Source organism: Protobothrops mucrosquamatus, unplaced genomic scaffold (assembly GCF_001527695.2).
Source record: "Protobothrops mucrosquamatus isolate PMUCROS unplaced genomic scaffold, P.Mucros_1.0 scaffold1038, whole genome shotgun sequence".
Lineage (NCBI taxonomy): Eukaryota > Metazoa > Chordata > Lepidosauria > Squamata > Viperidae > Protobothrops > Protobothrops mucrosquamatus.
Window position 1 is genome coordinate 26553 of NW_015387270.1, and position 24492 is coordinate 51044.

The 24492-nt window shown below is 40.3% G+C and overlaps 1 protein-coding gene across 1 annotated transcript in view; it reads left to right on the forward strand.

Annotated features, from left to right (window-relative positions):
• Positions 1–20581, forward strand: part of HADHB (hydroxyacyl-CoA dehydrogenase trifunctional multienzyme complex subunit beta) — a 23149-nt gene extending 2568 nt beyond the window's left edge. Inside the window, exons 2-16 of the mRNA XM_015819981.1 lie at positions 388–462; positions 1273–1314; positions 2062–2158; positions 2367–2411; positions 4210–4309; positions 7668–7755; positions 8779–8966; positions 9827–10007; positions 11688–11809; positions 15181–15260; positions 15385–15432; positions 17034–17121; positions 18975–19049; positions 19453–19617; positions 20443–20581. Of these exons, the coding sequence (XP_015675467.1) occupies positions 396–462; positions 1273–1314; positions 2062–2158; positions 2367–2411; positions 4210–4309; positions 7668–7755; positions 8779–8966; positions 9827–10007; positions 11688–11809; positions 15181–15260; positions 15385–15432; positions 17034–17121; positions 18975–19049; positions 19453–19617; positions 20443–20478 (1422 nt within the window). The 5' untranslated portion in view covers positions 388–395 and the 3' untranslated portion in view covers positions 20479–20581. The remainder of the gene's footprint in view (positions 1–387; positions 463–1272; positions 1315–2061; positions 2159–2366; positions 2412–4209; positions 4310–7667; positions 7756–8778; positions 8967–9826; positions 10008–11687; positions 11810–15180; positions 15261–15384; positions 15433–17033; positions 17122–18974; positions 19050–19452; positions 19618–20442) is intronic.
• Positions 20582–24492: the final 3911 nt, after the last annotated feature.

The window sequence follows — 24492 nt, forward strand, 5'->3', positions numbered from 1 at the left end:
GCAACCACACTCTCAACAACCTTCGCCACAAAGCGTAGGTTGGAGACTGGGCGATAATTTGCCAACACATCTGGATCCAGGGAGGGCTTCTTAAGGAGGGGCCTCACCACCGCCTCCTTTAGGACCGCGGGGAAGGCACCCTCCCGTAGAGAAGCGTTTGTAATTCCCTGGAGCCAGGCTCGTGTTCCCTCCCGAGCCGAAATAAAATTATGGTTGCTGCTTATGTTTTGCTGCTTGAAAACTTCCCAGTAGTTTTTGGAAACCAGATGGGGAGCCATGAGCTTCATTACTTTGAATGAACCTTTGAACTATGGCTGTATGCCCACAATATTTATTGTTAACAAGCTAACTAAGACAAATGACCCCAATCTCTTCTTCCTGTTTCAGGCTTCAAAATGATATCCTTGTTGACTTGTGGTATGAAAATTCTTCCTACTATCATTCCACGGGCAGCCACGTTCTGTAAGTTCTTCTCTTTTAGATAATCAAAATGCCCAATGCAAGATTAGTTACTGGACTTTTATGCTGGCATGTTTGTTATAAAGGTTTTATTCATGTATAGTTAAAATAGTTCATTGTCTTTTTCTGAGTTTCTGCTTCGCTCTTTTTCTGATACAGCAGTTATCATATTAAGGTACCATAATCCTATCACAGTGGTGGCGAACCTATGGCACGGGTGCCAGAGGCAGCACTCGGAGCTCTCTCTGTGGGCACACGTGCCGTTGCCCCAGCCTTGCCTCCCCCCATGACCCCCTCCTCTCCAGCAGCCCCCCTGAAGGAGAGTCGCCCTCGAGCGTGGCCCACACAGAGCAGTGCAGCCAAGGACATGGCAGCCAGGCAGCGTAGACAAGATTCTGCCCTCACACCTCATCATGCAGTTGATGCTGCAGGGCGCGGGCAGAGGGTGTGGCCGCCATAGCGCTGCTGGGCCGCCTGGGTGATCTGCAGTGGGCCCTGGAAGGGGTGAGTGGTCCTGTGGGCAGGTGGGACAGGGGATGGGGGGGCAGGGCAGGGGGGGTGGAGAGGGGGGCAGTTTTGGGGCACTCGGTCTCTAAAAGGTTCGCCATCACTGTCCTATCATATTATTCATTTTTTGCTTTTGTGTTCTAAATGTCACAATATGTACTATGTCACAGTACATTCTGATCCTCTTGGCTCATGATCAGTTAGAAACTTATGAGAAATTTGCTTTGTTTTTATGTCTAAATGACATTATTGTCATTATTGTCTATTTTACCTATATTGTTATATTTTTATTTTCTCACATTTCAGCTTTGAGATCTTTCAGCTGCACATCCCAGTTATTCGCAACAGGTACAGAAAAAATATGAATAATCTGATTGCATGTCTCTATTGTAATTGCACTCCTGTGCTGTCTTATAAATTAGGATATAAAATAGATCTGAGATCACATAAATTAAATCTAAAATTTGTTCTGAAAGTACTGTAATCTAAAGGAAACGTATTCTGCTGGCATGACTATTATTACAATGTGTGTGTGGGTATTACACAGAAACATATTTTAAAAAGTGTTGAAGTTCTGCGATTCTAATTTTGATGTTTATTCATGCTTTATTGAAAACTACAGATGGGAAAAACAAGCAATAGATATCTTAACATTATTAAATAGAAGGAATAAATAGTGAATTTTGGGTGTTTTTAGACAAATTTCAAAATAAACTCTATTAATCTTATCATAATGTGAATTATGATGACATGGCTTTTTCAGCAAGCGGGACTGACCTAGGGTGAATTTTAAATAGGGATAATTTTTTAATGATTTTTAATAAGAGACACAGCTACAAATATTTGGTTTTTAATTGGCTTTTATTGGGGAAATGTGTTATGTTGTTTTAATATGCTGTGAGCCGCCCTGAGTCCCGTGGGGAGAAGGGCGGCATATAAGTCCAAAAATAAATAAATAAAAATAAATAAATAAATAAATTTATTTTAATCCCTTTTCTAAACAATAGCAACAAATGCTTTGGTTTTTGATAATTTTATGATAATTCTTGCTCTAACTCTATTAGTTTTTCTAATAATAATTTATTATTACTGCAGTTCAGGCCAAAAGTAAGAAAACCCTAGCTAAAAATGGGCTGAAGAATATTGTAGTGGTGGATGGTGTTCGCATTCCATTTTTGCAGTCCGGGACCTCGTGAGTATTAAATGTTTCCTTTGAATAACAATTTGTAAAACCTCTTGGGCACTTTTGGGAAAAGGTATAAATAATGTTAACAGAGAAACAGCCAAATTTAAAGTAACTGTAATTTCTTTTTCAGCTTGCACTGCAGTTAGTAAAACAAAAGTATATTCTTCAGGAATTAATGAGAAGGTGATTTTTTTCTTTCTCTTCTAATCTTCAGGTATGCAGATTTAATGCCACATGACTTGGCCAGAGCAGCACTGATGTAAGTAGTAAATAAATAAAAGTGGAGCAATTTGATTGTGATCTAGTTCATAGAGAGTTGTTTAGGGATGTTCTGCTTTGTTTTTTGTGCCTGAAGTGCCTTTTCTTCTTTCATCAAACTATTCATTTGTTGTGATCAGTAGAATGCTGCCATTCTTATTACCAATAAATATAGATGAGAATAATTCACCTTGTCTTCCTAGCGTACTTCAAATTCTTTCATCTTTATTTATATCCCACCTTTATTATTTTGATAAATAACTCAAGGTATCGAGGATATCTAATAGTTCCTCTTCCTCTTTTCCTCACAACAACCCTGTGAGGTTTGGGCTGAGTGAGTGTGACTGGTCTAAAGTTATCCAGACGCTTTCATGCTTAAGGTGGGACTAGAATTCTCAGTCACCAGGTGAAATGTTACCTTAGATGGAGCTTTTGCTGAAAGAAGAAAAAATAATATGAGTTATGGACTGAGGATTAAAAAAGATTTGGATTAAGTGAGGGGCTAAAGAGATTTGTATGACATCTAAGAGGGAGGAAAGATTATAAGATTGTAATTATCTATTAAAAATAAGTTTGGAGGTCGCTATATTGCCTAACTTTTTTTTTCTTACCTTGCACCTTTTTTCTTTTCTATGTTTTTCTTTAGATTTGTCTTTATATAAAACACTTACATGTGAATTTAAAAAAGATTTGAGATAGAAATATCCTAAATTTTGTTGTGACCTGTCCTGTAAGTTCTAGGGCTGTGCAATGCTTTTGATTCAATTGGGAAGAAGTACTTTTCCCAAGAGCAGGAATACAGTTTCTCTCTGGACTCATTAAAATTGAATGAACTGAAACAGTCAAAAAGTCCTTAGAACAGAGGTCGCTTTTCCAATGAATGGCAGGAATCTACTGTATTCACCTTTTCTTGCATTCTGAACCATTTTTCCCCAAACAGATCCAAAGCATTGCCCTAGAAATCATCTTGTGACTTAGCTTCTAGAATGAAAAGGACTGTTTTCCCAGTAATGAAATCTAGGATTTACAGTTGCAATGCCATGTAGAATCATATTTTAATTCAAGGACTACATTTATTATTTCGCTTAACTACAAAGCAAAGTGGATTATGGGCTGTGGGAGCAAAACTGCACAGGCTGCAGCAAAGTATGACTGTTTCTAAGATAACTTCTGGGCCCACTCTGGGAAGCATTTAGTGAGGGAACAGTATTTTGAAACCTGCCTGATCCTTGATAACTTCCAAAATTAGGAAGTACACAAGATAATTTAATCACTTAAATACAAAATAACAACAAAAATCCTATCAAGATTTCTGTTGACTAGATTACCTAGATTGGTGTGTAACAAAATTTGGGTCAGGAGTTTTGGAAATGTTTGGATAGTCAGTTTACTATCTGATTCTCAGAGACTGCCTGAATAAGTCCCTGCAGTTTTCTTGGCAAGGATTTTCGGAATTGGTTTGTCATGGCTGTCTTCCTAGGACATGGAGAGGGAATGACTGGCCCAAGGTCATCCAACTGGCTTCATGTACCGTCTCTTGATTTCTAGCTTGCCTTAACCCCGCAACATTAGAGTGACCCTCGTACTATAGATAGATGTGATTAAAATATCTGCTTACACCTAATGGACAGAATCTTGCCAAACTATAACCTTCTTTTTCTTCAAACTGAATAATCAAGTTCCTTCAGTCTGTCCTCTTAGGGCATGTACTCAATTCCCTCTATCATCTCTGTTATCGTTCTTTAAAACACTCTTGATTTGACATTGAAGTGCCTTCTTTCTCTGATCTGTTCCCCCAGAGGCTTGGTGAATCGGACTGATGTGCCTAAGGAAGCTGTTGAGTACATTTTGTGTGGCACTGTTATCCAAGAAGTGAAAACAAGTAATGTTGCTAGAGAGGTATGTTAATCAATAGAAGAATCACAAGACCTGAGATGGGGTGGGGGATATGAATGGTGATGAGATGAAGGAACTAATTTTGAGTGGAATCTGGCTTCGGTAACTTAAAAATGGAGATGTACCTCTTTCTAAAATCTTGAAATACAATAAAACTTTTATGAATGAAAGAAAATAGACGTGTCTCAGGATAAAGTTGCAGGATGCAATCTGGGACGATCACCAGGACCAGAGGCTTAGTCTTCTGAGCTTTCAGACTCGTGCTGGAGCCTAAGAAAGCTTGGAAAACTAAACCTCTGGTCCCAGTGACTGACCCAAAGTGGATCCTGCAAAAACTTTTATTTAATGGTCCCATTTGGGGGAAGGAGTATCTGTTAAATTGCAAAGTTTGTTAAATTAGAAGAAGACATGAGTACATGTTTAAAATATTGTAAAAATAGGTAATACAGATAAATATAAACAGTTAAAAAAGGTTGGATAAAATGTAAAATATATCACAAATATGGTCTAATACCTTATTAAAAACTTGTCAAAACATTTTTGATTAAATATGGTTTGAACATCTAATCAACATCTTTGATTAGATATGGTTTTAAGTCTTTGGATAACACTGTCAAACATTTAAAAAGGAAAGGTAGAAAAACTAAGGATAAAAAATATATCATGACAATATAAAGAGAGATTATATATTAAGTTAGAATATAAGCTCTGAAATCATAATTTTGAATTTGGTGCAATTCCATGTTTAAAATTGTACCCTATAAATGATTTCCAAATAAAACTGAATTTTTTTATCAAGATTGCTTTCAAAAATATCAAGTCATTCTAAACATTAAAACATACTTCCACATTTTGTGCATGCATTAAAAAGCCTGCCTGTCATTTTGCAGACTTTATGCACATGAAGGAATGTCTGCTTCTGCTTCCTGTTTTTTTAAACCTGCAAAGCTTGATGCTGTGTAAGTGCCAGTTTCTCTTATCACCTGCCACAGATTAGAGCTCCCTCTGCCTTTTGTCACTTTCTATGCTATAAGCCGGCCTGCAGGCCAGATGCATCACGAGGAAACTGTGCCCACCCCATTGCCGGCAATGGGGAAAAAGTTCCGATACGTCATGCGACGTCATGTGACGTCGCAAGTTTGACATGTCTGCTATAAGCCCAATACATGGTACTTTCTATCTACTGCCACCAATCTTCTTTCTATCCCAGAGTAGTGCCTGGTGGATAGTGAAAGGGTGGAAACGGTAAATGGATGTCCCGAGAGTAGAATAAAAAAAGGTCACGAACGGAATGACGACTAGAAGGATTAGTGGATTTTTTCCTCACTGAGGACAATTCTTTAGGTGAATAATTTCAATTACATTAAGAATTTCGTCCGTATCGACACAAAACAAAAACTATAAATCTAGCATGAAAAATGACGTGCTTTAGTCAACACTAATTCAAAGGCACCCCCAACCCCCCTAAAGAAAAACTTGCTGAAAGCACATTTGCTTGTCTACAGCTCCTATATGCAAAAACCCACTGAGAGCCCAAACAAACTGTCCCAAGTTTGAATGAAGTTAAGAATGTAAAGGTTGTTGATTATTAACTTGATATCTGAAAAGGACTAAGTCCAATTCTTTAGGATTAAGTAATTTCTTATGTATGCACATTCACAGACAACAACTTTTTTTCTCCAGTTTGATTTTACCTAGTTTTGATGACCTTGACTTTTGTTGTTTTGAGTGGACTTGCTCTTTAACTTGTTGACAAGCCTATATTTATTATTTGTTCTGCTCATAAACTTTAAGCATGTCAATCAGCTCCCATTTCTGACAATTGCAAGAACATTTATATTTGCCTTACAAAAGCTAAGCAGACACCCGTTTTAATATTAAAAGCCCCAAAGTTGCCATTTTTTAGGAGAGCAGTTAGACATAACTGGTTACTGCTTGCATTTCCCCTCTGTATTTCTTCACCCGTCACCAGTTTTTGCTTGTCTGATTCTCCGCCTGAGCAAATATCTTCATTTTAACTTTCATGCTGAACTTTACCCCAGTTGGCTGTGTGTCAGTGAAGCAATGTTGTGTGGTATTGTGTAACCTTATTTAGCTGTTTTATTGCTGAATCATAGAAACCAAGATCTATTACACTGGAGCATTAGTCCTTCTAGCCTACCTCTGAATATTCTTCTATTCCCTGTTTTCAAGTTTTCATACTGACCCAGGCCATTTGAAGTCCTGCCTTCCTAACAGCGTCTTAAGCAGAGGCAGACCTGAGACTACGCTTTTGCTCCCCCGACTGAGCTATCCTTCTTTGCTATACCATGTCATATTTTCCATTCAGTAGCACCTCCCCCCCTCCCCTTTTAACTGAAAGCAGAGAGGCATTTGTGATACATTCTCTTCATAATTCCCAACATAGGTAGAATGTCCCTGAGAGAACTTCGTTTCATGGGTGGGTAAAATAAGATTCATGTTACATTTTCCAGATAAAAAATACTTTGGCATTCTGGTCCACTGTACAATTAGGTAACTGGAGCTGGGGCAGCATATTCTCTGTTGATTATTGAGACAGGAATATCTCAATAGGAAAATATTCACTGCTTGAAAGTCCCAGTGATCTCATTGGAAGGTTGGTTTTCAGTACTTTTCCTGGCAACTCTAGGATTACTCACGTGCTAGTTAAAATGTGTAAAGGGTCTCTTACATATGGTGCTTCTGCAGGTAGGCCCAAAGCCTCCATAGTAATTTTATGCATATGTTTGTAAGCAGAGGCAGACAGATAGCCAAGAACTTTTGACTCTGATTTGTGAGATTGACCATTGGGGCATTGCAAATAAATGAATTTCTTAACCTCTGGTTGCTGTACTTAAGTTTGTTACATTTGGTGATCTGGATTCAGACATTTTGTATGCCATTTTTCATTTAACCATGGTTTGAGTAAATTAACTGGGTTCACCAAATAGCCTAAGCCAAAATCACAAATTATTACTTAGTATAAAGTGTGAACTAGCCATTCTGTTTTCAGTAAACAGAAAATTGCAATACAAAGAGTGATTATAATTAACAAGCAGAAGCTCTGGTTATATTCTTTTAAAATGCTCTTTAATATTGATCAAACAAAAATTGTTTATTAAATATTGGTTAAATAGAAAACAATTTTATTGTATTAGTTGTTGACTATAAAAAGTTTGAAGAGCAAAAGGCTTTACTCGGTCAAGGAATACATTAATAAGATAAAATCTCTCAACCTGAGTTTCTCTGCAAGATTCTTGCAAAACCTGCTACGCTGAAAATTGTGGACTGCACATATCATGAAAACTGTAGAAATTAGACATCTCTCAATATTCTGGTTTGCTTTCTGACTTTTATATAGGCTGCCTTGGGAGCTGGCTTCTCTGACAAAACTCCTGCTCACACTGTCACCATGGCTTGCATATCTTCCAATCAGGCAATGACAACTGGTATGTTATTCTGCTTGATTAAGTAAGGACCATATACAAATAGGCTGTAAACATGCAGGAAAATTTAACTTTATTTGCCCAATAGAATTTATTATTACCTTTTAATATTGGACTATTGCAACATGCTCTACGTGGGACTACTCTTCAGGAGTATCTGGAATTTCAGCTGGTATAGAATGCAGCTGGATGGACAGTTCTTGTGGCCCCTAGGACAGCCCATATTACATCGCTGTTCTGCGAGCTGCACTGGTTGCCAGTTTGCTTCCAGGTCCAATTCAAGGTGTTGGTTATCACCTAAAAAGTCCTTCGTGGCATGGGTCCATATTATCTGAGGAACTTGCTCATGCTGATGGGATTAGCCTGCCCCATCCATGCCAGCAGAAGAGGCATGGGACCCCATCAGTCAAGGAATTTCAGCTGGCGGGTTCTAGGAGAAGAGTGTTTTCTGCCATGGCAGCCACCCTCTGGAACATCCAGGGCCTGCCTCCCCTCCCCCCAGGTGAGATTTGCACCCACTCTGGCCATCCAGAAAAGCTTGAGAACCAGGCTCTGCCATCTGGCCTGGGACCCCAATGGGAGAGTGGCAACTTGGAGGTGGTTAATGTATTGGTCAGACCCCACCTCCTCCCCATGCATACTTCATTCCTTTCCTTTCCAACTTGGTTAATTGAATTTTATCTGAACAAAGAATAAAGTACGAAGTCTGAAATGTCCTCAGTGATCTGCCACATGACAGCTGATGGTCATATGTTTTATTCAACAGAGGCCATCTTTTTTGGGGGGGAAAGGCATAAAAATCTATTTCTAGTTTAAAAATGCTAAGAAAGCATTTACATGGAGGTTGGATTTATAAAGTTGAACTTTTAAAGTGATTTAAAAAAATACTTTAGGAAAGAATAGTTATCTGTTGAATCCTTAAGTCAAACTGCCGGCCCGCGGGCCGGATGCATCATAGCGAAACCGCGCCCACCCTATTGTCTTCAACATAGTAACTGCCATGTATATGCCTTCTGATTTTTATAGCATATGGCCTCATCGCATCTGGCCAGATGGATGTGGTAATTGCTGGTGGTGTTGAATTGATGTCCGATGTTCCTATCAGACATAGTCGGAAGATGAGGAAGATTTTGCTTGGATTTTCAAGAGCAAAAGGATTGGGCCAGAAGTTATCCCTGATCTCCAAAATCCGTCCTGATTACTTTGCACCTGAGGTAAAGCAGGAAATAGTTTTCATTTCACTGCCTGCCTGAGGAACCAATTCAGAAAATGAGCAGGGATAAACGGAATAATCAACTAGAGACACATTGTGGCCAAAAATGATTGCTGACTCTGTCTGTTCCCTGGGCACCACATCTTCAACTTTCATTAACTTTGGACTAGAAAGCAAACAATTTATAAAAGAAATAGTAAAGTGTTCAAGTAGTCAATATCATTTGCTTTGTGTGTCAGCCATTATGAGAATTCTGAGGAGAGGAGAATAACGCCTGCATGCTAGAAAAGATGTATCATATCAAGCCTTTAGCAGTTCTTCACAAATCTCTCCCATGATTCTTGGTCTTCTTTAACCAGATTTATTGGAAGGGGAAACAGATTTGTTACAAAAAAATTAGGGGATTGGATATATTTAGTTTAGCATTTAATTTATTTCTAACTTTATTAATCTTTTGCTGAACATCTGTTAACTTACTGGAGAGTTGGCTGCCTGGTAAAGAAAAAATGTGCAGATGTTCTTTTAATTCTTTGCAAGCTGTCATTCTCTTTCCCAGGCTTGAGAAACTCATTACATGACAGAGCAAAATGAGGCTGAGGTTGACGTATGGAATTTTTTTGCTAAAAGAAAAAGTAGGTTGAGAGAGCAAAGAGTCATGACCAAGTTTGTAGGTAAAACAGCTTGGGAGGCAGAGTAGATTAAACAAGAAATGGCAAAAGGTGAGCCACTGCACGGCAGTGTTACAGTACATATTTTACATTGCTAAATCCTGTGGATTTACCTTCAACTATTAGATTATGGAGCTGTCTGCATGAATTGAGGGAAAATAATCTTCACACGCAATGTTCTCAATAATTCTAGCTCCCTGCAGTGGCAGAATTTTCTTCCAACGAGACCATGGGTCATTCAGCAGATCGTCTGGCAGCTGCATTTGCTATATCACGTTTGGAGCAAGATGAATATGCTCTCCGTTCGCACACTCTGGCCAAGAAAGCACAAGATGAGTCACTTCTCACGGATATAGTAGCATTCAAAGTGCCAGGTAAAATGTCTGCTTAGAGGAGTCTGTGACAATGGTTCCACATTCCAAGGGGGATGGGGAAGGGAGAGAAATGTTTTTCTCTTGGAATAGCTTTTAGTTTAGATCAGCGATGGCGAACCTTTTAGAGACTGAGTGCCCAAAATGCAACCCCAAACCCACTTATGCATTGTCGAGTGCCGGGTGGGTGTGGCCCATTGGGTGGGCGTGGCTGCGGTGGTAACGGCAGACTGGGGGGGGGACTAAAAAGTTCAATCAATCAATTCCAGCTTTGCGAGATCTGTTTTTCCCCGCGAGAAGTTGAAATTGACTGATTAACTTTTTTTTTTTTTTTTGCACATGGTGGTGGAGGCCTAAAGCGAAAAGGTTTTATAAAACCCAACTGGGGCGATGGCGCGCATGCCCACAGAGAGGGCTCTGAGTGCTGCCTCTGGCACCTAAGCCATAGGTTTGCCACCACTGGTTTAGATAATCTGCTGAACAAAGAAAAAGAGCTCTTAAAGATAAGAGAGAGGAGACAAAAACCTGTTTTTACAGATACTAGTTTCTCCCCCCCCTTCTGCCTTATTCTTCCCTCTTCCCAGTTCATAGATTTCTTCAGTGGATGAGTTAAGACTGAAACATATAACTTACCTGTGCCTACAATGTTTCCCTGAAAATAAGACCCAGTCTTTTTTTTTTTTTTTTGCCTACAAAAGATGCATTAGGTCTTATTTTTGGTGTGTGTGTGCGTTTGTGTGTGTCTTTTCCACTCACCTCACAGCGGTGGCACTGACAGCCCTACCCAGCCAGCCCACTTCATTCGTTCTGTGGCTGAGAATGGTGGTCCAGCCTGCATTTCGCAGTCAGAGGCCTTTCCTGAAGGCATTTGCAGCCGAGAACCGAGCTATGTATTCAATCCATAATTCGGTTGTCAGCTACATAGGCCTTCCGGAAAGGTTTCTCTGTCTGCAAAATGCAGGTCGAGCTCCATTCCCAGCTGCAGCCATGGGAGGCCTGGCTGCAATGGTAAGCTCCACCTCTCCCCACCCCTGTCCTAGCTTGATTTTTAGGGGTGCGCCTCGCCCCAAAACTAGAGCTTATTTTGGGGGTAGGGCTTATATCAGGCCCACCCCCAAAAATCAAGCTAGGGCTTATTTTCGGGGTAGGTCTTACCTTTGGGGAAATGCGTAATTCCTGAGGCTATGCTGGTTGAGGATTATGAATGTTGAAATCTAGTATGTGTGAAGAGTACCTAGTTGGGAAGGGTTTCCTAGAGAGAGGCAAAGTAACAAACAATCTTAGGAAATCTTGAAGGTAGAGAAGATGAAGTAAAGAGTATGAGAAAGAATGGTCCCTTGAAAGGAAATATGTAAGAAACCTACAGTGAGGGGAAAAAATTATTTGATCCCCTGCTGATTTTGTACGTTTGCCCAATGACAAAGAAATGCATTTTTCTGGATTTTTTTGTTGTTATTCTGTCTCTCACTGTTAAAATAAACCTACCATTAAAATTATAGACTGATCATGTCTTTGCCAATGGGCAAATGTACAAAACCAGCAGGGGATCAAATAATGTTTTCCCTCACTGTATGCATGGCCAAGAGGCCACAGTCAAGAATTTGCAGAAATGAAGAAGGTAGACTTTCAACATGCCAGATGTGTCTTGAGCCTTAGGTCTCTTCACATATTTGACTCTTGCAGGGAAGGACACTGTAGTGAAGGATAACGGTGTCCGGCCATCTTCATTGGAGCAGATGAGTCGACTGAAAGCTGCTTTTGTCAAACCATATGGGACTGTAACAGCTGCCAACTCCTCTTACCTGGTAACACCCTTGTACATTTTCCTTTGAAAAATATATTTTGAAGCATCTTCACTGCACAACATAATCACATTTGCTGGAACTGTAGATTGGCATTTGCTTTTAATCAGAATAGATTACAAAATTGATTCAAGTATTAACACCAAGCCACATGAAGGACCCTTGGCTGTTCCTGTAGAGTTTTTGGTTGCTTCTAAATCTTGCATATGAGTATTTGTTATCCAGGGTTTGATAGTGATTTATCATCCTAGTAATGCAGTAACACTGGGAGGAATATAATGTTGTTTTCCTAAAATCCAAAATAGTGTAACATGGCTCATTTTCCAAACCAGTGTGGTATTGAACATATCCCTGCTCAGCCACTAATGTTTTCCTCCTCATGTATAAGCTAGGAATGGCAGCAGCAGATGTGAAAAAAAGAAATGAAAAAGGAAGTGATTTTTCTCTTTCCTGCAACGATAGTGTTACATTAGGACAGGGCTTTTCAACCTTTTCACCCATTGTACCATTTTTAGGATATGGCAACATCCGAGTACCACCAGTCGCCTAGCAAGGTGTCAAAAACTTGATGACCCCCCCCAAAAGGAAAAAAGTGATAAAGCACAGGTAGTCCTCGACTTACAACAGTTCGCTTAGTGACTGTTCGAAGTTACAATGGCACTGAAAAAAGTGCCCCCCAAGCCACAGCTGAGCAAGACACCTGCCTGCCCACCTGGCGGCGCTCTTCCCCCTGTATGAGGTTTTCATTGTTGTGAGCATTTCTGTTGGGGATTGGCAGTGGGGGTGGGGTGGGGGGTGTTTGGTTTTTATTCCCCCCATCTGCTGGGTGGTTGCAGCAGGTTTTAGTCACTTCACGTGACCCTGGGACGCTGTGACCGTCATAAATATGAATCAGTTGCCAAGCATCTGAATGTAAATCACAAGACCCTGGAGATGCTGCAACATTCCAGCTGATCGGCGCTTCTTTTGGGCTCAGCAGAAGCGCCAGGATCAGCGCTGAGCTCCAGCTGGAGCCTGTCACTGATCCTGGCGCTTCCGCTGAGCCCTGACAGCCCCAAAAAAGCGCCGATCAGCAGGAAAGCGGCACTGACAGCCCTGCAGCTCCAGCCATCTTTCGCTCAGGCTTGTGCGGTGCGGCCACCAGTTCAGCTCATTCCCCTCCCCCGCTACCACTTTTCTAGGATGGTCGCGTACCACCTGCCAGGTGCCAATGTACCACAGTTGGTACCCGTACCACTGGTTGAAAAGCCCTTCATTAGGACAATAGGCCTTGGTAGCCGCCCTGAGTCCGCTAGGAGAAGGGCGGGGTATAAATTGAATAAAACTAAACAAACTAGAACACAGCCTCTGGAGAGAGACTACAATTCCCAAGAGTCTAGCTAGCTGGAAATGCAATGGAATAGATAGATTTCTTTGCATTTTTCTATTGTGTCTAGACTGCCATGTGGTGTCTTGGTCTCCAGAAATATGTAAAAGAGATTCAGTGATTGGGGAATGTGAAGGAATGGGGGGAGGCTGAGCTTATCATAATCATGTCTTTTTTTCTGCTTGCATTGCAAGCCTCTGAAATACAGATAGTCCTCGACTTACAACAGTTCATTTAGTGACTGTTTGAAGTTACACTGGGATTGAAAAAAGTGACTTACGACTGTTTTTCACACTTACAACTGTTGTAGCATCCCCACGGTCACATGATAAAAATTCAGAGGCTTGGGAACTGATTCATATTTATGACGGTTGCAGTGTTTTGGGGTCACGTGATCACCTGTGATCTTCTGACAAGCAAAATCAATGGGGAAGCCAAATTCCCTTAACAACCTTGTTACTAACAACTTCAGTGATTCACTTAGCAACTGTGGCAAAAAAAGTCATAAAATGGGGCAAAACTCACTTAACAAATGTTTCACTTAACAACAGGAATGTTGGCTCAGTTGTGGTCATAAATGGGGGACTACCTGTACTCTCAAAAGCTTAAGATTCAGATAGCATGTTTTTAATTAAGTACGGCATTTTGTTTCCAGGTGTTGTTAAATAGAAGCAAACTCTTTGACAGTTTTTCTGTCCTTTGTCCCCTGCATGACAGTCAAACACTTTCACTTCCCCTTTGTTGTTTCAGTGACTCTCCAGTTTTAGGCAGTTGTGCATTTTTTCCCAGGTTTTGACAATGTTGCTTTTCGTTGTTGGCATGATGCGTGTCGGGGGATAACATTGTTCTTGTACAGTCTGTTCTGAAAAGTTAAAAAAGCACAGCTGAAGCCCATAGTATGTATTAACGGGGTAACTGGGACCGGCAACTGTCACTAAGCAGTTCCGTCATAAAGCCTATTGTCATGTGACAGCACCAAGTTAACGACAGCAGTTGCCCCAGTTCTGGTAGCCTTTGACAAGTGAATCCTGCACGTGCATCAGGTGCAACATCACCTGATAGCTGTGCAAACTCCTGCGAGTTTCTCCATTGACTTTGCTTGTTGGAAGCTGGCAGTGAGGGTTGCAAGTGGCAGTCACATGACTGGGGGATGCTGCAAAGTAATTGTGAGATGTGGGTGCCAAGCACCCGAATCGGGATCATGTGATCATGGGGACACTGAAACACTCAGAACTACAAGGGGCGATCCTAAGACTTCTCATTTAGCACCATCATAACTGTGAATGGTAACTGAATGAATTAAGCGAGGACTACCTGCAGTTGGTCATTTCTTTTTTCCTGTCACAGCTGTTATACAATAGAAGAGAAAATATGTAGTTCACAGTAGAAATGTAGAGTCCTTGGTGGTCTCTGGTCTTGGTTGTTTGCAGATGTTTCATTACTCAACTTGATCAAGGACCCACAGTTGTTACACAGTCATCATAGGGGATGTTCAACACCTTTCAAATTACTTGGATCATAAAATTTTGTGGCCCAAAACTTCTCCACCAAGCAGTGTCTGGCTTTCCTGCTTCTCTTGCCTTCTTCCATGTTACCCATTGTTTATGCTTCCCTTTCCTTCCTTCCTTCCTTCCTTCCTTCCTTCCTTCCTTCCTTCCTTCCTTCCTTCCTTCCCTTCCTCACCCACCCACCCACCCACTTACCTTACCTTACCTTACCTTACCTTACCTTACCTTTATTCTTTTCTTCTCACTCTTTACTTGGGCCCAACTGATTATTTTTCTTTTGGTGATCTCATTTCCTGACTACCAGTTTTAAAATTCAGGTTTGCCTTTTTTTTTTTTTTGGGATACAAAAGCACTTACTTTGCATTTATACTCAGTTTTGAGTTGTCTTTTTTTTTAATAACCCTCCCAACTGCAATAATGTGCAAACTGAATTAAGAGATGGAAGGGTGGAACTTAATTCTTCTTTCGGATCTGATGTCATTTTTATATTGTCTCTACAGACTGATGGAGCATCAGCAATACTCTTGATGTCTGAAGAGAAAGCTTTGGCAATGGGTTACAAACCAAAGGCCTACCTCAGGTGAATAGAAGCTCTCCCCTCCCTTCTCTCATCATCTGTCATAAAACCATAGCCATTTTCTCATCTGTATAACCATGTAATCAATATCTTCTCTTTTTTTTAAAAAAAAAAAAAAACAATTTAGGGATTTTGTATATGTATCCCAAGACCCAAAAGATCAGCTTCTGCTTGGGTAAGTTGCAAATTTGGAATCTTTTACCACGAAAATGGAAATCTGCCCATTTTCCAAACCCTTTTATTGGTAGACACCTTATTCCCTCTTAGTCCTAGGCAACTTCCCAGCTGCTGCAGGGAGGTGCAACATTTTTCAGACGGAGGCTCACATTTGATCCTTAAGGGGGCATGTTAAGCATCACATTCTAAAAAATACACAGAGCTGAAACTGACTGAAAATAGGAATTATTTTACTATTAAAAATGGGGCATGATGTCTCAGTGATTAAGATGCTGGGCTTGCCGGAAGTGTCGTTGGACAACTCTGGCTCCCTCGGCTAGGAAACGGAGATGACACCACGCCTTAGAGTCGGACACGACTGGACAGGGGAAAGTTTTACCTTTGCTACTAAAATGTATATGACCTCCGACTCCCAACTAATTACATAACTATGATTATTCTCTTTGAATATAAGTATTTCCCTGTTTTTGTCACATAAAATTTACTGGCAGCTTTTGTTGGCCGAACTGGCAACAACATTAATATTTCATGGGGGGGGGATTGCCACCTCTTCCACAGTGTATCTACCACTTGACTTTTGACAGTTGTAGCAGCATATTTCTGTCATCAGTTCCATTCAGCTAAGATTCTCTAGGACAGGCGTCTCCAAACTGTGGGCCACGGCCCAGTCCCCCCCTTACTCGCACTAACAGCACCGTGAGTGCTAGTGGCTCCGTTTGCGCATGTGTGCAGGGGCTAGCGCCGCCACAAGCATCGCGCAGGCACTGACAGCCCTGTTTGTGTATGCATGTGGGTGCTGGCTCCGTTGAGAACATCACATGGGTCAGTTTGCACATGTGCGCATGGCCTGTTCGTGCAGTGCGCGTGTGCAAATTTTCCTGCTCCTCCCTTTCCCTCCGGGCCACCAACCCAGAATGATTGGGGACCTCTGCTCTAGGACACGTGAATTCAATCCTCCCCTACCTTCTCCCACACATTCTTCCCTACCCTTGGTGTAGGGCAGTATTGCCATCAGCCCCATCCGAAAATCATTCAAAAGAGTTGACTGTCCTGGAGTAGACAAATACTGAGCTGCTGACTAATGGCCAGACATATCAACACCCATACTCAGTTTGGATTCTTACATTTTGCAACTGATACTTGAAGAAACAATGGCTGAGTCATAAATGGAAGTCTCCACAGCTTGTAAGAAATAGTATAAAATCTTCCTGGATTCTGAAATTGTTTTGTTTATGGAGTTTCTTATTCTCCTCACTCATTGCTTTAGCATACCTAATTTGCAGCAAACATTCTGTTTCCATTTCTTTGCTGCACAGCTTCTTATATCACCACAAGAGAGAAAACTTTAGTTACTGTAGAAGTATTGTATTCTCTACTCAGAGCTTTTAGATATAGAGATGGGGAGGATAAGAATTCTTCAAGCTACTTGGAAGAGAGAGCTATTTTGTTTATTTCTGCCAAATAAAAAGAAAGGGTACCTTTTTATAATGGTGATACAGGCAGGCTCGTTCTTCTGAGTAGCTGCAGCCTTTCTCAGCCAGTAGGTTTTCCCCTGTCCAGAAGGACCTGAATGCAAATCTTGGCTTCTTTTTCTCTTAGGCCAACATATGCTACTCCCAAAGTTTTGGAAAGAGCTGGCCTAACAGTGGCAGATATTGATGTGTTTGAATTTCATGAAGCGTTTGCAGTAAGTATTTCTAAAGTCATGTGCAACACAGATAGCTTTGTTCAAATATTTCAGTAATTGTACTTTTCAATCTGGGGTTTATTAGTTATTATAGAGCAATGGTGGCGAACCTATGGCACATGTGCCAGAGGCGGCACTCGGAGCCCTCTCTGTGGGCACGTGCGCCATGCCCCGGAGATGGCAACCGTCCTCTTCAACCAGCCGCTCACTAACTCGCAGAGCTCCCACATGGCCAGATGCATCCCAGCACCCATGCGCTCGCTGGCCTCTGTGTGGGGGCCGATGGTGTCAGACAGCAGCCGCCCTGGCCCCTGCCTCGTCTTGCCCTGCAACATTGGCACCTCCACCCCGCCCTGTCTTGCCTCGCCTCACCCCGCAGGACGAGCCTCCTGCCCACCACCCCATCCACCAGAGACCCCCTGGATCTCCCCCAACGCTACCCGGCCCCCACAGGCATCTCTCCCCAGGAGCAACATTGAGCTGGCCACACCCACCCATCTGCCATGACCATCGTAGCCACGCCCATCCAGTGGGCCACGCCCACCTGGCACCCAGCGATATATAAGTGGATTTTGGGTTGCAGTTTAGGCACTCAGTCTCTAAAAGGTTTGCCATCACTGTTATAGAGGGAGCTGAAATACTCCCTTTCTATAATTAAGGTGGCATTCAACAAGTTAAGTAAAATAGTTTTTAAAATGTCACTCTAAATGCATAATACACTACTCCAAACAGCTAAAAAGACTGAATTAAAACAGATACCTTTCCAGCTTTTTAAAAAATTGTAAGAGTGGGATCGGATCTTATGGGAGACTATTCCACAACACAGAAGAAAGTTCTTTTTATCTAACATACCAAGTTCTGTGAATGGAAGCATCCTCTCTCTCCTGTAAGTGTTAGCAACAAGACAGATGGCTATTCAGGCCTAATCCATTTAAAGCTTATGGCGTGAATATAATGAAGGCATGGGAGGCAACCAGGCTGCCTCTTGCTGCTGCTCACCCCCTAGCTGTCACTCCCTGCCCTGTAGAATGGAATATGTTTCATCAGTTCAGACGTCACCAGATAGTGACCCATTTATGTTAGGGACATCACTGAGATCTTCATACAGGGACCACTCTCCTCCAAAATGAAAGCCAGATTGTGTGATTTGCCTCATGTTTAGATTTTGAAAGAATCTTATGTATAGAAAGCATATACAGGCCATGAAATTCTGAACCATGCCTGTTAAAGCAATGCATACACTAACATTAAATATCCTTCACACACCCCATTCCCCACACCTTGGATTTTTCAGCAACACTTTGCCAGACGGGATTGTTATAATGTGAACAGAATCCTTGCTTTCACTTGACCATTCAGAATGAAGTACAAAATGAAGACTCTAAAATATAATGTGAACATATGAACCAAAGTTGAATGAATCTCGTTATCTTATTTTCTTCGTTTACTCTTACGACATCCTGACACGAGAATTAAGGTCATTAGTTCTTTGTTGTAATACATGTCTTCGGGTCAGGAATACGTACAATTAACGTAGTTCAGACAGAACTTAGGACATTAAGAAACAGATAAAAAATTTTTCTTTAAACCCCGTTCCAGAGTGTGACTATAAATGTGTGTGACCAGGCAAGGCAAGGCACATTATACTGTGGTCCAATTATTTTGGATAGTTGTAACAACAATGCTTCATTTAATGATTTGGAAATGTGTAAAATATCAAGTATCTTATCAGCTAGTTGTTTGTGTTAATTCTTGTGGAGCTACGATATATGTTTCTATTGTACAGACTGCAAATACATTAACTATATTATTGCTGCAATGAAATCTTCCCTTTCCCTTCCTTTCCACGATAGGGACAAATTTTAGCAAATCTCAAAGCCATGGATTCAGATTGGTTTGCCCAGAACTATATGGGCAGAAAGACAAAGGTAAGGTTAAGGTTATTATGAATTTGTACATCCATTATGTTTTCTGTATTTTGTCTTCCCTATTCACTGGTGTCCCTGCAGCTTACCTTATTTTCCTTGCTAACCTAGTCCAGAAACTTCATAGAGGGCATGGTGGGAGTAGAGGCATCATGTTTATAGTTGTCTGAGGTCCAGTGAGAAGACTTACTCCTTCTCCAGTGATGTGGAGAAGACTACTGAGAAGACTTACTCCTTCTCTAGTGATATTTCAGTGGCTGAAATAGTCATCTGGCAAACATCAGCTGAGTTGATACGTTACCTACTCTGATTGTCTTTCAAGCTTACGTTTTGTAACTTACTTTCTTTCATAGGTGAAATTGGATAATTTATTTTGAAGTCTCATTTACTGTTTTCCTACTTATAGGTTGGAGCTCCTTCTCTGGACAAATTTAATAACTGGGGTGGATCCCTGTCATTAGGACATCCTTTTGGTGCTACTGGCTGCCGCTTAGTAATCACAGCTGCCCACAGGTTGAAGAAGGAAGGGGGACAATATGCCTTAGTGGCGGCATGTGCTGCTGGAGGACAGGTAAGAAGCCTACTATGAGCAATTTATATTTGTTTCTTTATATATTAGTTTATTTATTTATATTTTTACTTATTTATTTATATCTCACCTTTACTGTTTTCATTAAAAAACTCAAGGCGGCAAATATACCTAATACAGGTAGTCCTTGACTTGCAATCACAATTGAGCCAAAATTTCTGTTGCTAAGCAAGGCAATTGTTATGTGAGTTTTGCTCCATTTTACAACCTTTTTGTCAGTTAAGCAAGTCACAGCAGTTGTTAAGTGAATCATGCGGTCATTAGACAAATCTGGCTTCCCCCATTGACTTTGCTTGTCGGAAGCCAGTTGGGAAGGTTACAAATGGTGATCATATGACCCTGGAACAATGCATCTGTAATTAAGTACATGCCAGTTGCCAAATGTTTGAATTTTGATCACATGACTATGGGAAAGCTACAACAGTCATAAGTGTGAAAACTGGTCATAAGTCACTTTTTTCAGTGCTGAACGGTCACCAAATGAATGATTATTAGTTGGGGACTGCCTGTACTCCTTTCTCTTTCTATTTTACCCACAACAATAACTCTGGATTGGGCTGAGACAGAGTCACCCAGCTGGGTTTTATGCCTAAGGCAAGACTAGAACTCACAGTCTCCTGATTTCTAACCTGGTGCCTTAACGCCCAGACCAAATTGGTTCTAGACTCAATGTAGCATGACCATAGTTGCCTTGTGCTTGGCAAGGCTTTCTTTTGTAATCCTATTTTCCCATTCTTTTTCTTCTTTCTTGGGATAGGAATCTTGTTTCTCTCTTGTTGAGTAATTTCAGCTCTTCTCTTGTTGCAGGGCCATGCAATGATTGTTGAGAATTATCTGCTGTAGAGGTGAAAATTGGCACGAGGGGATTTGCCTGTTATCTGCAAGACAACAAATGTAGTAATAATGCTCCAAAATATATCTCTGGACTTTCCTACAAAGGACTCTTAGTGGCTTTTGTTAATATTTTCTAGTGCCTTCAAAAATGATTTCACAGCAAATGGAGAAAACCACACATATTTTATCTGGATATTTTATGTTAATATAGGTTTTCTGCCACTAAACAATATGTAACTACTTTTTTCCACCATGAGAATATTATAAGTTGGCATAGCGATTAAGCAAAATTTGCTACGCAAAGAGAATTGTTCTTAACAGTTTTCAAGTGAACAACATGGCTTTGAGGTTTTCTTTAAAAGGAAAAACTCTTGCTGAGAGAAAATAATCTAAATGTTCGATACAGTATTTATATGACATCAGCCTTAATAAATGAGAAAGAAGACTGGAACCCATGTGTCACTGTTTTTTTATCGGAATGTCCCAGGTTTAGGATGCAGAAGACTGGACCTTCTCATTTTTCTGCTTTCTGGGATTTTTTCCTCCTGTTGCTTTAAAGGGCTCAAGCCTGCTTAACCATCTTGTTCAACTCAAATGTGTGAAGAGGTTTAGTTTTATTATTGATTCTTCCCACCCAGCCCCCGCTCCCGATTTCAAAAGCAGTTAGAGTTTATTCAGGGAAGAGTGTGTGTGTGTGTGTGTGTGTGTGTGTGTGTGTGTGTGTAAAATATTAGTAGCTGATGAGCCATTACCATACTTACAAAACTGTCCTCCCCAGAAGAAAACTGGTGCTGGAAAATAAAACTGACCTGGATTTCATCATATACGGTATGTAGCCTGTTCCTGTAAAACCAGTAGTGTGGTCAGCTTTCAGCCCAATATCCAGAGCTAAGTATTAGATGGAATTACATCATGCTGGATGAAAATCAAGTCATGGCTTAGCATGATGTATGAAACTACTGTTGCTTGTCAAAATGTCTGGATTAAACAGTGTTACACAGATTTAGGAAGAATTAATTATTTCCTTCCATACACATCACATCCCTAATCCTGAATGTCTTGTTCCAATAGTCCTAAAAATGGAGAAATTATTAAGTTCGTGAATACCAATATTCGTTTAATTTACTATCATGCTTATTAAAATAACATGAATTCAGATTTGATTTTAAGTTCATTTATTCTTTGGAGTGGGTGTGGGTGTGGGTGTGGGTGTGGGTGGTATTCCACAAAGATTAAATGTAAGTTTCAGCTCCCACAGAGTTATACGTTCCTGATATTGAAAAATCAGAATGCCTTGGCAAGGATTTCTCCATTGTTGATGCCCAGCCCTTTTGTCAATTCTGGAAATGACTACTTCCCAAAGTAATATGAATCAATAGTGACTTCCAACATCCAGATAGCATAGCAAAAGTTCTTTCTGATATCAAAGACACAGCAGATAAATTCCTAATGAAGCAGATAGGATCCTTTAACATACATGACGCTTCTAGGCAAAGGATGCTGTTACAGTGTAGGCCCTGTGCCTGGAGGTTGTAAGGGTCTGGATGGGGAGAAACTGGTTTGATTCAACCATGGCAAGACAGAGTGGCTCTGGATTTTCGACCCTCTAGGGCAGGGGTAGTCAACCTTGGCTCTTTTATGACTCGTGGACTTCAACTCCCAGAATTCCTGAGCCAGCATAGCTGGCTCAGGAATTCTGGGAGTTGAAGTCCACGAGTCATAAAAGAGCCAAGGTTGACTACCCCTGCTCTAGGACCTAGGCCCAGTTGATATTTAATCTCTGACTCTGGGTGGGGTGGCGCTCCCTTGGGCTGAGTTGGTGTGCAATTTGGGAACCCTTCTAGACTCAGTCCCTGCTTGAGGAGCAGGTGGCAGCCACAGCCAAGGGAGGATTTGTACAGATTTGACTGATGTGCCACCTGTGCCCCTTCCTGGACCAGGAAGCCTTGCTCATGATCTCGAGCCTTCATCAGTTCCTGTTGGGATTATTATAATGCGTTCTACGTGTGGCTGCCTTTTTAAAATAAATAATATTTTATTAATTTTCCAATTTTACATTTAAGTATTTAAAAAGCAATGTGGTGACTGGGTTAATCAACAGTTCGATAACAAAATCTTTAGTACAAGTCTCAAGTTACAACATCAAATATTTCTTCTCTTTTTCCCTTAACATTTACTGTCTCGTATTCAAGCTAGTACAATTCTTATTATATCAACTCAATAAAAACATCATTATTACATTTATCAATAAATTTTTAGCTTATATGTATCTTAATTACATTCAGTCTTCATAAACAATCCATATCCTGTTATTAATTTTTAACCAATTTTTAGTTTCTCATCAATATTCCAATTTAACCTTTGATATTTATAATTTTCAAGCCTTAGGTAACCAAGATTTCCCTTGTCTCAATTCATGATAAAATCTAATATCCAAAATACATATTTTATCTATTTGAATATAATCTTGTTCTATTTTCTAAAAGTTATCTATTTCCCACTATATTAAATCATCTACTTAATAATACAATATCCTCTTTAAAAAATCAAAACCATTATGTATATTACCTAGGTTAATCAATAAATCAAACATATTCATAATAATTTTCTTTTTCCTTTTAGATCTAATTTTTGAATATTAAACAAATAAAGTCCTTATTTTCAATGGTCCAATGACCACAATTCCCCTTTTCTCAACTTCTTACTTTAACCCTCTAATTAATAATATGAAATCCCCTCTAATAAGTCAAAACCCCAATTTTCTTCAACCTTATTCTGGCTTTCTTCCTTTGCCAACTAGGCTTCCATATCAATGCTTTTAGATCGTCAAATAGATCTCCCTCTATTATTATATATGTTATTTGAAATAAAACCATTTAATTGCCATTTTTTGCAAGGACTAGCCCATTTGTATTCGTTGTCTCCCTGTTATTCCAATTCCCCATGCTTGCCCTGGTATGTTTGTCTTTCATTCAATCTGTTCTTCTTTCTCAAATTTATTCTGATTTATATAGAAAGTCATTTCCATTTTCAGTGTTGTCACTTCCTTTTCTGGATTTTCCATCAGCTGTATTTGTTGGTCAACTGAGTCCTCTGTCTTAATATTTGATTGTCCCACTTCTTCTGTTATCTTCTGCATTGTTGGTTCTTTGGTTGTAGTCAAAGTTTGGGTTTGTGTATCTAAGCTGCGTCTTGATCTTTTATGTTAAGTCTTATTTTATCCCAAGCTGAAAGAATGGTTTCATGTATTGCTTTCAACATTGAAAGAATCTTTTCCTGGTCTTCATCCATCTTTCACGTGTTTATAAATAGTCTTTCTAGTAGAAGTTGTTTGTCAAGCAAGATTTTATAATCCAAGGTATTTCAACATCTCATATAGTGACCAATATTCCTCAAGTAAAGAGATAGGAAAGCAGTTTCCCACATATAACTCTGAGAGTCGGTAAAGGTTTACATTCACAGTTCAAGTAGGCCAATTATGCCACCCAGTTGTTCTCTTACAGCTAAGTCTCTCACAGGTGGTGCCAAGGTCAGAAAAGTCTTATCTAAGGTCTGGGCTTCAAGCCAAGTCTCTTTCAGGAAATAAGTTGTAGCACCACACTTCGCCACAAGATGGCACTGATACCATTTAAGGTTTTTAAGTCCAAAATTTTTATAATCCTTTTTCCAATTTTATTTCTTTTTTGTAGATAAAAACAAGAGTCTCCAATAAAAATAGGAAAATTTTTGGTCCCCAAGTTTCAGGAACATATAAATCCAATTAGATTAAAGTTGATTTTTTAATGCTTTAATTCCCCTGGGTAGTCAAACGCCGCTATTCTTAGAGGGTGGGATAGAAAGCTACTTCAGGTAGCTTTTACAGGAAGAGAAAGTACTTAGGGTAAAGAGAAGATCAGGTCGCACCCAGTTTCATTTGCGTTGTTTTCAAAGTGCTTGGTGGTGAGTTTGACCGGCTGTCTGTAGCTTAGTAATGGCTGCGGCAGCCACAGCGGCAAACCGGAAGTCTACATGTGGCTGCCTTTG